We start from the raw sequence: 11,995 nt of genomic DNA, 5'->3' as shown, positions 1-11,995 counted from the left end.
AAGTGACCGACCCTTCCCATTCACACTCACGCGTAACTGGAAAATAAATCGTGTTGGAAGGTCACGAGAGGTGTTTTTTTTTTTTTTTTTTCCTGCCTCAAAGTGCTGAGTAATAATCACACAACCAACATATAGATTCAGATAAAGAGGGGGGTAATAATCCCACATCCTCTCATCTCTCAACTAGAAGGAGCTGCAGCTGCTCGGCGCGGCCTGTAGGTGCCGCTCCTCTACTGCACCTGGCGCATCCAGCCGTCCAACCTCTGGCCCGGATTGTCTGGGTTCGTAATTGTCGGCGGCCAATCACAGCCGAGGTGGGCGGGTATCCATTGTTACTACAGATAGTGGAAGGAGTTTGCACCGACCTGCCGCTTTGCTGCACCTATGAGCCTCCACGTTAATGAGTAGCCGCGGCCCGCGCCAGACAAACGAGACGAGTATGCGGAGATAAAGCGCGTCTGTCCCGATAATGGCATGCGGTGGTTCCCCCGCGGAGGACTTCCCGGACAAAGTGATGCCCAGAGCTGCGCCCTGCACGTGCAGCAAGAAGTGCAGGGGTCGGAGCGGCAGTGTCGTCTTCCTGGGATTATTCCTGCTGTCGCTGTGTCTCCACGCTGTCACCCTCGTCTGCTATTTGGACCTGCGCTCCGAAGTCAAAAGGGAAATTATCCACCAGAAGCGGGACTCCATGTTGACACTAGCGGGGAGTGACCTGGCTGACCCGGCTGCGGTGCTCTCGCCCGGACACCCGCGACTGGACCCCGGCGGCGGCAGCGGCAGCCGCGGCGGAGAAGGTCATGAGGTAAAGAAAAAAAAAAAAAGAAATAGAAAAGGAAAAAAAAAGAAAAGCATTGTTTTCATTCCTCACATGGAGGCTGTTCGTGTTCATTCACCTCCGTGCAGTCCTCCTGTTCCCGTATCACGGTGTCAGGTTCTGTGTCTGCGTTCTGTTAAGGCATGTTTTCTGGGCAACTTCTTCCACAGTAGCCTGTCACGAAGTTTTGCCAGCTCAGTTTCCAGACAAATATATTAGCGCTCCCGTGCGTGCGTGGTTCAGACTCTTCTCTAGGAGGGGGGGGATGCACTAGAAAAGGTATAAGCTTCATGTCTGTCACCTGGCCAAAGTCTCTCCCTGCTCAGGTAAACACATCCAGTGGGGAGGCAGGCATACCAGAGGTAGCTCTGGTGCAGATGTGTGCCTAAAAGAAAACAAGAAACAGCTTATGAAAGTTAACCTCAAAATGTTCTTTATGTAATATATTTTCCACAATCAAACCACATTTAACCCAATTTGTCTCCCTCCCTAAACAGACTAGAGAGGTGGATGCTCCAAAACTGTAGGCAGCCTGCCCAGCTGGAGTCACAGAGGCGGGGGTCAGTCAGTGTGCTGGAGCAGGTGGACAGAAAATTAACTGGATCACCAGCAGGTGCAAAGCCCAGGGGCTGATGTAAATTCATCAGGACTTAGATGGGGCAGTTGGTACTTGGAGCTGAGCCAGCCTCGTCTCACATGTGTTTTCTTTTTCTGGCAGCGGCCTGATTGAATGTTCATTGTGTTGTCTGTGGCTTTGGCAACAGCCAACCCCCTCTTCCCCTCCTCCACCACCACCAGCACCACCACCACCACATCACCTCCACATACTCCCTAATTTCATCATTACAAAGGGGCCGAGTACAGATTTCTCTGCTGGCTCAATTAGCTCATGTGTCACCGGTTGTGTAACTTTTTTTATTTCAGAAAAAATTATCCCCTCCGTGTGGGGCATTGGCTGGACACTGGAGCCATCAACTTGATAGCGACATGGAGAAATTCATGTTATTCAGGATGGAGGCATTTATTCCTCTGTAGTGAAGATTATTGAGATCAGTGGCTGCTGTTGGCTTTTGATCTGCAACATGGGGGAAGCTCAGCCTATTCATTTAGTCCTCTGCTAAGCTTATTTTAGTTTGGTTTCCCTGGTTAGAGCCGAGCGAGATGGGCCTGGTATTCAGCCCAGATGGTGACGCTTCATGAGGTGAAAGACTGTGGCCCAGCTGTAAATATTTAACAGCGCTGTGATGCTGTCCTTGCCAGATGTCTGCATTAAACAACTCTGATTACACATCCCACAGTTTACATAGTTGGAGAAACAGGAGCATGTGGCATTTGGACGCCGTGGCCGCACTTGTTTCCTTTGAAGAGTCTTTTTTGGGGGGGTAGAGCTAAAAATTGTTTATTGCATTTTTCGCACAAATCCTCATCAAAGGCACTTCAGCAGCATCAGTTAATTTGATGTGATCCGCAGGTTTACAGACAAGTGTAGCTTAACATGGAAAGTCCTTGTAGCAAGCAGTCACGTATAGGACAAACCATACTGACCTACATCCGGCCTGAAGAACAGAGGCGTCTTCATCATGTAGTATCAGAGTTTAACCTCCGTTCAGGTGAACGTAGTGAGCATTACAGCTGAGATGTGTTCTGATAAAGTGTTGCGGCTTCTCGTGCGTGTCAGTTTTCAACCAGGCTGATGCGTGTCGGAAAAAACCTTAGTAAAACGTGCACACAATAGAACATCCAGACACTTTTTTGGCACAATTAGAATGGAAAATAACTTTTCTTCATTTGATATCTTGGTGTTGAGAAACAAATTAATTCAGAAAAAAGTGGAAAACAATGTCGACATGACTTTAATAGAGTCAGATTAAATGTATTTTTTTCATTCAGTTTTAAGTTTTGGCAAATTTGATCCATTTCTGTCTTGCTCTACAGCTAGCACTTTTACAGCCTCGCAAACTCCATTTTTTAACTCAACATTTAGACGCCTATAAACACCTGATCTGAAAATTGTGTAAGCTGTAACTCTACGAGTCTCTGATCAGTTTTCAGACTGTCTGTGAACAGAGGAGGGACGGCTTCTAACTGGGGTGATTTGAGGCAAAGACAGACAGAGAATTTGATCAAGCTAAAGGTTTAACAATGTAACACAATTTGAACCTGTCAGAATGTCTATAAAAATGAGATTTTAACTCTGAGCCCTAGACTGCTGTGCAGGAATAGAAACAATAATGTTTTGTAGTTTAAACTGACACTTGAAAGGTTTATAGATCTTCAGAGGTTTTCCAAGTAATAAATCTCACCGCATTAGGAGAGCATACGATAAAATCATCGGGAAAAAGTAGAAAAATTTCTGGCACGCACTCAAAAGGTGACATACCGCTCGACATCTCACACTTTTTCCAGATCCGTCAGGTTGCTTCTTAACGAGAGCCGGTGATCTGCTCATTATTGAAGTGAACAAACAGTCTTCCTCTTAACAGTCACAGTTGGTATGCCCTTGAGCAAGGCAGTAAATCCCAGCTGTCCAGCAGATCTGTGCAGTTCCCGACAGTAAAAAAAAAAAAAAAAAAAAGCCCCTCCCAGGTGTGTGTACCAAGAGTGTGATGCTGGGCATTACTGAGGAGCAAGTGTCGCCCACACTCAGCCCGACCCTCGTTCACCTGACCTCAGTGTGCAAAATGTAATAAAAAGTCAATTCGTGGAAGAGTTAATTGTGTTAGCTCAGATAGCATTTTATTCTGGAAAACATTTTTCTTGTAACCATTATATGAAATAATTTTCTCCTCTGATGTATGCCTTCAAAGTCTCGCAGAGAACAGATGCTGAAACATCTGGAGCCTAGTTAACGGCTATTAAAAAAGTCAGTTTGATGGGACACAAAGTCCTCTGCAGCATACAAGCTCTGGGGCGTTCCAGAGCTTGAGACCAGAACATGATTAGTGGAAAAACAGCAGGATCATCTGTACAGATAACCTTCATATCAAGAATTGATCAGTGTGGACACAAGTGTCTTAAAAGCACAAGACGGAGGAGGTCGAAACATCAGAGATATGAGGCTGCAAGCTTTTCCATACTAGACTGAATTGTCTTGACAGACGGATGGTTTGGACGCCCAGTAAAGATTAAGTCTAGAGTCACAAACATCTATCAAAATAATAAATTCTCGAGATATTCGCACAGTGCTCAGATCGAAGTCTCTGCCAGCAGTGTTGCAACAATCTGAAATGTGATTGGCTGCTGACAGGCAACATTTCCCTTAGGTTGAGCTCTACGGCTTTCTTAGATGACAACCTATGGATGCCTTTTATTAAATTACCCAAGTTATGGTTCGAAACACATGTCTTTCCAGAGAGCATTTTGGCTGAGGTTAGGACACTCCTTTCTGTGATATTTAAGACAAGAACATGCTGTCATTGTTCTATCCAGAAGTGTGAATCACTGGAGTATTATGAAGTCTCAAGTCTCAGCACCGTGCCTTGCTGTTAAAGTTAGTTACCATCCACATTTACAGTGATGGGCACCAAGTCTGCATCTGGCACTCACAGCCACCAGCCCTGAGTTTCACCTCCTCAACCTTGCATTCTCAACCACAATTTAGTGACTAATTGTCAGTGCTCATCCAAGATTTAGAGGCTTTATTGCTGCCAGATTGTCTGTAAATGGGGAACACTCCAGCTGTAGCATCTTTATCTTCATCAGAAGTTCTGAATGTCAAGGAATTTCGGTAGTTTGAGTGCAGAAATGGGTCGAAATACAAGCTGTTGTTATAGCAAGTGTTTATAGGGCAAAAAGAAGTCTTGTGATCACGAAATTACACTTCCCCGGGGTCACTGATTTTTAGTCATATCCTTGCAGAGCAACAGGGAATCGCGTACTCTACACTCAACAACACCCCCCCACGCTTTGAAGATTTGAAAGCCCTCTAATTAATAGCATTTTTTTCCCTTGTGCTGAAAAAGAATGGTTTACTCAATAGTTGGCACTTGGCATACATACCAACACGTTGTCATCCTGATTTACTGTAACTCTGCGTGCCTTTGAAGGGTATGAAGGCTGTAAATGTTGTAATGAAGTGAAATGAAGCAAGCAAGGGCGCAAAGCTATTTCTCATAGTCGTATAATGGTATATCTTTTTTTTTTGTTATTACTTTGTTGCCTGCATCTTGAACAGTACCAGCCGCATCAGTCTGGTAGTAGCCTAGCAGATCGCTTGTTTGTTTTTTGTCATTCTGCCGGGGCTTAATCTCGGGCCAGAAATTGGCTGTTGACTCATGTTTGGCTGTCAGAACAGACGAAAGTGTAATGCCATATGCCCGAACATACACCCAGAATCCTTTGAGAAGTAAAAGCCCCTTATATGCCAACAGCTGGAGAGGAGATGTGGAGACACCTGTGCGCCAAATGAACAGCAAACGTCGCTGCTCGCGGGAACATCTGGAGTTGTGTGTGTGCCGATAAACCATTCCAACACATACTCCTCCTCCGTCAGGCTGGAATTCCCGTGCTTATAAGGTCAGACATGGCTGGCAGCTGGTCAGGGATGTAGACTTTAACTACTTTGAGCTTGCCCAACACAGCCGGCTGAGGGTGTTTGACATGATACAGCTCATCCCTCACCGCAGGGGGTGGGTTCCCACATCTGAGACGAGGTATAGAAGAAACTCAAAACATAACTTTTTCTTGTCTGTCTCCTTATGGTCTTTTCAGTGGCTCTGCTTGAGAAACCACACAAAGAGGCACAGAGAGTTCACGCTGCTTTCAAGAGAAGGGAGATTTCTCGCCTTCAGGGGGGTTTAACAACTATGTTTACTTGAGCGTCATGGATAGAGACGTGGAGTACCCAACTGGGATAGGCCCCCACATGGAAAAGAGAGAGGTCAAAGTGTCTGTCAGTAAGCTTGTCTGATCCATTCCCAGCAGTGCGAAGAAATGATACATCATTATTTATTATCTTTTGATCCATTACTAAGGTGCTGCACGTGTCACTGCTTTGGAGATGTCAGTTATCCAAACTCCAAGCAGATGTCCAGCGCAAGCACAAGTTGGCTGGTCGTCTGTCCTCAGCCATCGAGAGACTTTATCTCGTACTCTTACCATTATTTATGCTGACACTCCAAAGTGGGACCTAAAGCGCTCTTGTGTATCGGCAAAAAAGAAAGCTTTGGGTGGTCTTGTTGTGTTTCCAGTGCCAGAGTTTCTTTGTCTATCGAATGCTGGGAACCCTCCAAGGATGTGATCACGAGCTGGCTGCTCTAACTGAAGACGACTTTGAACAGTTTTAAACCCTGAATCCTTAGCACGAAACATTTGTCTTGTCATTATTGTCAGAGCCGGTCATGTCTCGAAGGTGTTACAGTCGGGTCACCATGTCCTACAGAGTTCATGTGAATCTAGGTCGACAAAAACCATAAGACAGACATGTGGTTTGTCCCGACACTCACTCGCCCATGGGAACACCCCAACACTGCAGCATAGCATTTCCTGTTTTGGGGGGATGAGCTCAGAACAGCTACATCAGATCCTTTTCTTTGGCTCTGTGGTTTTTTTGGCTTATTCATGCTACCTCTGAATAGGGCTGGGACCAGGTGCCATATGAATGGGTATTGCTCTCAGATTAACCGCAATTCATGTCCTCCTTTTGTATAAAAAGGTGAATTTTAGAGCAGTCTGTCCAGGTCACTGTCTCAAACGCCAGAGACCGAGACAAAAGTGAATTGGGTTACAGGATGGGTTACAGCCCCGATGGGACAGACAATGACTTGGCTGCAAATGAATGCGCTGGCTGACAGTGTCTCACATCTTTTCAAATGCCCCAAGTTGCCTCTGTGCAAACATTATACCCCCAAGAATAGAAAGGCCACTTGTAACACGGTTTTCACTCTTGTATCGCTCACCTCTTTTGTTTCCTTCACGGAACAGGATGAGGCGATCTTGGCTTGTTTCAATATTCTGACTCTTGACTTTTCTGCTACATCAACTCATTCATGTTGTCTTTTGTTTTTCACCAGGAGAAGTTACTGCACAGAAATGGCGACTTCCACGCCACAGAGGACAGCAGGGGCATAACTCAGCGAGCGAAAAGGAGTCCCGGCAAGCAGCCAGAAACAGGCACGTTCTCATCTTTTTACTACTGCCGTGTCATCTGTCCTAACACCTCGATACAGAAGCTGACACTTTAGCTTTATTGTCTGTATTTTTCAGGCTCAAACTCCAGATTCGGCCCATTTTTTGACAAGATAAACTCAACAAACCATTGCTCTGCAGTGCACCTGCATCAGTCTGTTCTCCGGATATATACTTGGCAGCGGCCTGGTCGACTGTTGAGCAATGGTTTCTGTAACTCATGTTTGTTTGGAGGGGATTCAGTACAGTGTAAATAACAGGCTTTTGGTGGGCTTAAGGCTCTTAAATTTTGAAAACAGTTTGTTAATGGTTTCTCACTTTTTTGTGGAATTGATTTTTTACTGCTCTGCGCTCACTTAACAAAGCGGCTCCACCACATCATGTTGCCGAGTTTATAGAGCGAGAGATTAAACGGAATGGGATTGATTATTTCTTGGACAGCAAACAAGGACAACAAGGAGTTTGGGAGGGTTTCACCAATTTGAAACAGACAGCAACAGACCGCGTTGATTTCCCCCGTCTCGAAATAATAACAGGTCCCCCGAAATATCTTCTGCATCAGATCTGGACATTAGAAGCCAGCTGTGGTCCAACGGTCAGGTCTGAATCGAACTGAGAAAATAATTTTAAAAAAATTGTAGAACATTTGCAGTCAGTTCTAGGAATCAAGGGCCAATTTCTGAGAGAGACTTTGATGGCTTTCATTAAGTCCGCCAAATTGATTTATCGTAATCAATAGCTCCGCAGACAGCCACATGGCCGATATGTCTGAATTTGCTTTTGTAGTTTTTGTTTAGAATGTGAGCTATGCAAATAAAAAAAGCGAGGCCTTTGAAGTTTCATGTCTGAGAGCAACAAGTGCAGCATGATCACAAGGCATTCCAACGTCTGTGGCGTGACACTGAATACTTGGGGGGAAGTTTAGTGATTGTGTTTAAATTAGAAGAAAAAACTCACCTTTGAGACTTTCTACATAAATCAGTAAAGTCCCGAGCCTCTAAACACTAATCATTCCCAGGTCTCTCCCCTGCTCTCAGCGCACAGACAAAGGCTTTTGTAATCTCTGCCTTAGATGTGTGTTTTTGCGTGTGTGTGTGTGTGTGTGTGTGTGTGTGTCCGCGCGCGTGCGTGCTCGCTCGCTCGCTCGCCCATGTTCTGGGCACTCCTAACGGGCACCAGATTCCAGATAGGGCTGCTCGTTAAGAGAAATCTCCGCGGATGCATCCAGTCATTTAGCCAGAGGAGAAACACTGGCCATATGTTTGAGGGGGACTCAAACTGTGAGGTTTTAAGGTTAAATGGCCTTTGTAGTTGTAATGACATGGTAAACACAAGAGCAGCGAGACGGCTTTTTGAAAAGGATTCCTCAGCACACACACGCAGATGCACACTAAGTGCATTTTGTCTTTCAAGCCCTGACATCGATGCCCCACCAACATGCATGCACGGACACACACACACAAACACACATGGTTATAAAGGGGAGACACACTCACACAAACGCATGCACACACACAGACACACTTTAATCTGCATTCTCCATCTGGGCTTAATTCAAAGAAAAGGATTTTGGCAGGACAAAGTATCTCTCTAATGATCTTCTCCAGTTCCACTGCCTGTGAATGCTTAAGGCACTTGTTCATACAGAGGAGGTGAAACCACACTTACAAATTACTACACTAGAAGATACCACAGACTGACATACCTCCACTCCAGTGTTCAGTGCCGAACATCTGAATCTGTTATTTTAGCCCGTTCAGGATACCTTCGCGGAATGAGCGGGATACTCGAGATGTTATCCGAGATGATAATTGTTTGGGAGACCGTTTCAAGCTTAATCATACTGTTTTTGTTTCTTACAGAATCAACTGGAAGGGAAAGAGGACAGAAAGGGAAGAAAAAAGGTAATACATAATTCAGCCTCAATTTCAGTTTTCCAGGTCATTGATTAAACTCATGCCTTCTCTCTGGAAGTATCCTCGAGAGGTCATCCAGAGTCCAATAACAGTGTTGGCTCAAAGTGAATGACAAGCTTTCAATATTTGATTCTGTCCATCATGAATGTTACTCCTGCCTCTTGGCTTTACAGCCGGCACAGATGCTGTACACACTATAATCCAATTCCTGGAGATAAATATGTGATTTCAGGCTATATAAATACAATTGAACTGACTGTCAGAAGATTTACTGCTCAGTTTTTTTTTGTTTGTATGCCAACCATTTTGCTTTCTCTCTTCCCAGGGAGAAAACGTTCTGTGCCAGGCCCCCCCGGGCCCCCTGGGCCCCCGGGTCCCCAGGGGCCACCGGGTATCCCTGGAATCCCCGGTATTCCAGGAAGCAATGCTGTGGGGCCTGCAGGACCCCCTGGACCCCCTGGGCCACAGGGACCTCCAGGCAGTCAAGGTCCAGCAGGTATAAACCCAAAATAGTAATGACACGATAACACGCTGAGACAGCCAAGACTCAGGCCGGAGTACTGGGAAACACCACCCGAGTTGAAAGATTTCATCTTAGATTACAGTATTTTCCTGCATGTTGAGCCGTTCCCACACTCAAAGAGGGCTCAAGTTGACAAAAATCAATGAACTCATTGCCTTCGCAGTGAGAGTTTCTGATGCAGGATGTCAAACATGGTGTGGGATCGCAATGATCTATCTTTAAACTATGTCTATGTTTGTCTTGCTTGAATCATCGACTCCTCTGTTCCTCAGTGGTGTTGAAGGCCATTTTATCATGTCTCTCTCTTATTGTTGCAGGGGTTCCAGATAAGACGAAAACAAAGGAATTCCAGGTAGAGTGTGTCACCTATTGGAAATTAAATTCTGTCCCACATAATGTCCCTGATGAGCCAGCTGTTTTGTTGTTTTACTGCACATCCCGATCGCTCACCACAGATCATTTTTTGTTTTACAGCCTGCAGTGGTTCATTTGCAAGGGCAGGAGACAACCATCCAAGTGAGAGAAGGTGGGTCTTCTGTCTCCTCTTACTTGTAGTCGCGCCACTGTGTTTGACACAAAACGATAAACACGCTTAATCCCTGTGTATGTCCCTCATCAGAGACATGAATCTGCAACTTTCCTACTAAATACATCCCTGCCAAGCCGCCGGCTTATACTAGAATAAATAGAAATACTGTAAACTGTCGACATTTGGTTGATTCAAAAATGTTTCAACATGCCACATTCAGCCACTTTATTCGGTCACCTTACGGAAAGTTAACACAATCATCTACAAGACTCAGATTTTTTGGGTTTGAGGGCTAAATGTTGCTACCATTATTTACTATAAGATTATAGTAACCCTAACGTAATCCCAAAGTTATTATAGGATTAGTTTAAAGGCTTATGTTTCAAGTCAGCTCAGGTCAGGAGCACAAGCCTCGCATGCTAGCAGATGCAGGTTATCGTGCAATTTGTCAGTATAAATGGAGTGTAAGCATCATTAGCAGGTTTACATTTTCTGTCAGTCTGGAGCTCTGGTTGAAGTTAAACACAGCTGATGTCAGTTTATATTGACTGTTTGCCTCTTGTTTATTTGTTGTGACATGTTTAGATCTCTCTGAAGGCATCCTTAGGAACTGGAAGATGGTGTCCATCCATCACCGTGTGTTCAAAATGCACTCTCGCTCTGGAGAGCTGGAGGTGCTGCTGGATGGTGTCTACTTCATATATAGTCAGGTAGAAGTGAGTACGGTCCTTGACGTAACTCTTATAATTTACAGTTCAAAGCCAAAGTACTGGCAAAAGCCTGCTTGCTCTGCTTGTCCGTAAATGTTGATTTACATTATGAGACATATTTCTTTTGCCTCTCGCTGTGGCTAAAATTGAACATCTGTAATTTCCATGTTGACTACTTTGATACTCCAGTGTGGGTTTCAGCTTTAAAGTAAGTTTAGAAATATCATGTGGACTTATTTTGACTACCCCTCTCAGTCTTCTGTGAATTTTCTCTCCCCTTCTCCACCAGGTGTACTACCTCAACTTCACCGACATTGCCAGCTATGAGGTGATGGTGGACTCCAACCCGTTCCTCCGCTGCACCTGCAGCATAGAGACGGGCCAGCGCAAGTTCAACACCTGCTACACGGCTGGGGTGAGCCTGCTGCGCGCCGGCCAGAGGATCTCCATACGTATAGTATATGAGGACACACTCATAAGCATGACCAATCACACCACCTTCCTGGGAAGTGTCAGACTTGGAGAGGCTCCATCTGCTGGACAGAACTGATAACTGCACAACACGGCAGCCCCTCTGCAGAAAGGAGAAGTCGGATCAGTAGCAACCAACTTGTAGCCCGAGTCTTGGCCCTGTTTTAAAGGAAACCCTCTGGATTATTAAAGTTGAGGGAGCCCCCTAGTGACTTTGGTTCACTTTCACAGCTCTGTGTTAAAAAGGACAATGTGGACTGTTAATGCTTCCCCCTCACATTGATTGTGTGCAAAGAGATCAGCCTTGATGAGCCTCATCGAACAAAAGTTTCTATTTATAGTCACCATATTGTGTCAACACAGACAGCATCTCTCTTTATAACAAGGAAGGACACTGCGCTGACATATACTTAATAGTTACATATTTTGAAGTGCTGTTGAATGATAATCTTGTACCTCCAAAAACCCCAGCCATTCACAATGTTTCCTTTGCAGCTGTTGGCCTTTTTTTATTAATTTAATTATATTAACAGTTATAAGTGGTTTAAAGCTTCTTATGCCCCATTGTTATAAAAGATCATATAAATGCTCAAAACAAGTATAAAGTTATCAATGCAAAGCAAAATCCACTAAAACTGGAGTTATAAGGTATTCACAGAGCGACAGCACTATATATTTTGCGCACATTTGCACTACAGCATCCCTGCAGAATACCAGTGATATGTTTTGTTACAGTGCTATTGTGTAGTTACCGTATGAATGAATCCATGTGGAAAAATGATAGTTGTTTATACGTCTATGTACATATTGTATATAAAATGGGATATACTTTTGTAAATGGAGTTGATTGATGGATTAAAATGTTTCATTTTCTGTCTAAACCCATTTGTCTGTCCTTTGTGTTTG

The 11,995-nt window shown here is 44.6% G+C and overlaps 1 protein-coding gene across 2 annotated transcripts; it reads left to right on the top strand.

The window, feature by feature from the left end:
• The first annotated feature begins 310 nt into the window (after positions 1 to 310).
• On the top strand, positions 311 to 11,970 carry LOC115568830 (ectodysplasin-A). 2 transcript variants are annotated; one of them, XM_030396482.1, is made up of 8 exons: positions 311 to 802; positions 6,826 to 6,925; positions 8,803 to 8,844; positions 9,182 to 9,352; positions 9,697 to 9,731; positions 9,854 to 9,905; positions 10,494 to 10,618; positions 10,908 to 11,970. In XM_030396482.1, exons 1-8 carry the CDS (start codon positions 470 to 472, stop codon positions 11,166 to 11,168), a joined length of 1,119 nt encoding a protein of 372 aa, XP_030252342.1. In that variant the 5' UTR covers positions 311 to 469; the 3' UTR covers positions 11,169 to 11,970. The 2 variants fall into 2 exon arrangements, with proteins under 2 accessions (XP_030252342.1, XP_030252340.1); XM_030396480.1 differs by having other exon boundaries at positions 313 to 802; positions 10,494 to 10,624.
• Positions 11,971 to 11,995: the final 25 nt, after the last annotated feature.

Source organism: Sparus aurata, chromosome 18 (assembly GCF_900880675.1).
Source record: "Sparus aurata chromosome 18, fSpaAur1.1, whole genome shotgun sequence".
NCBI lineage: Eukaryota > Metazoa > Chordata > Actinopteri > Spariformes > Sparidae > Sparus > Sparus aurata.
Note: the sequence above shows the minus strand (reverse complement) of the source record. Positions and strands in the feature narration are given on the sequence as shown.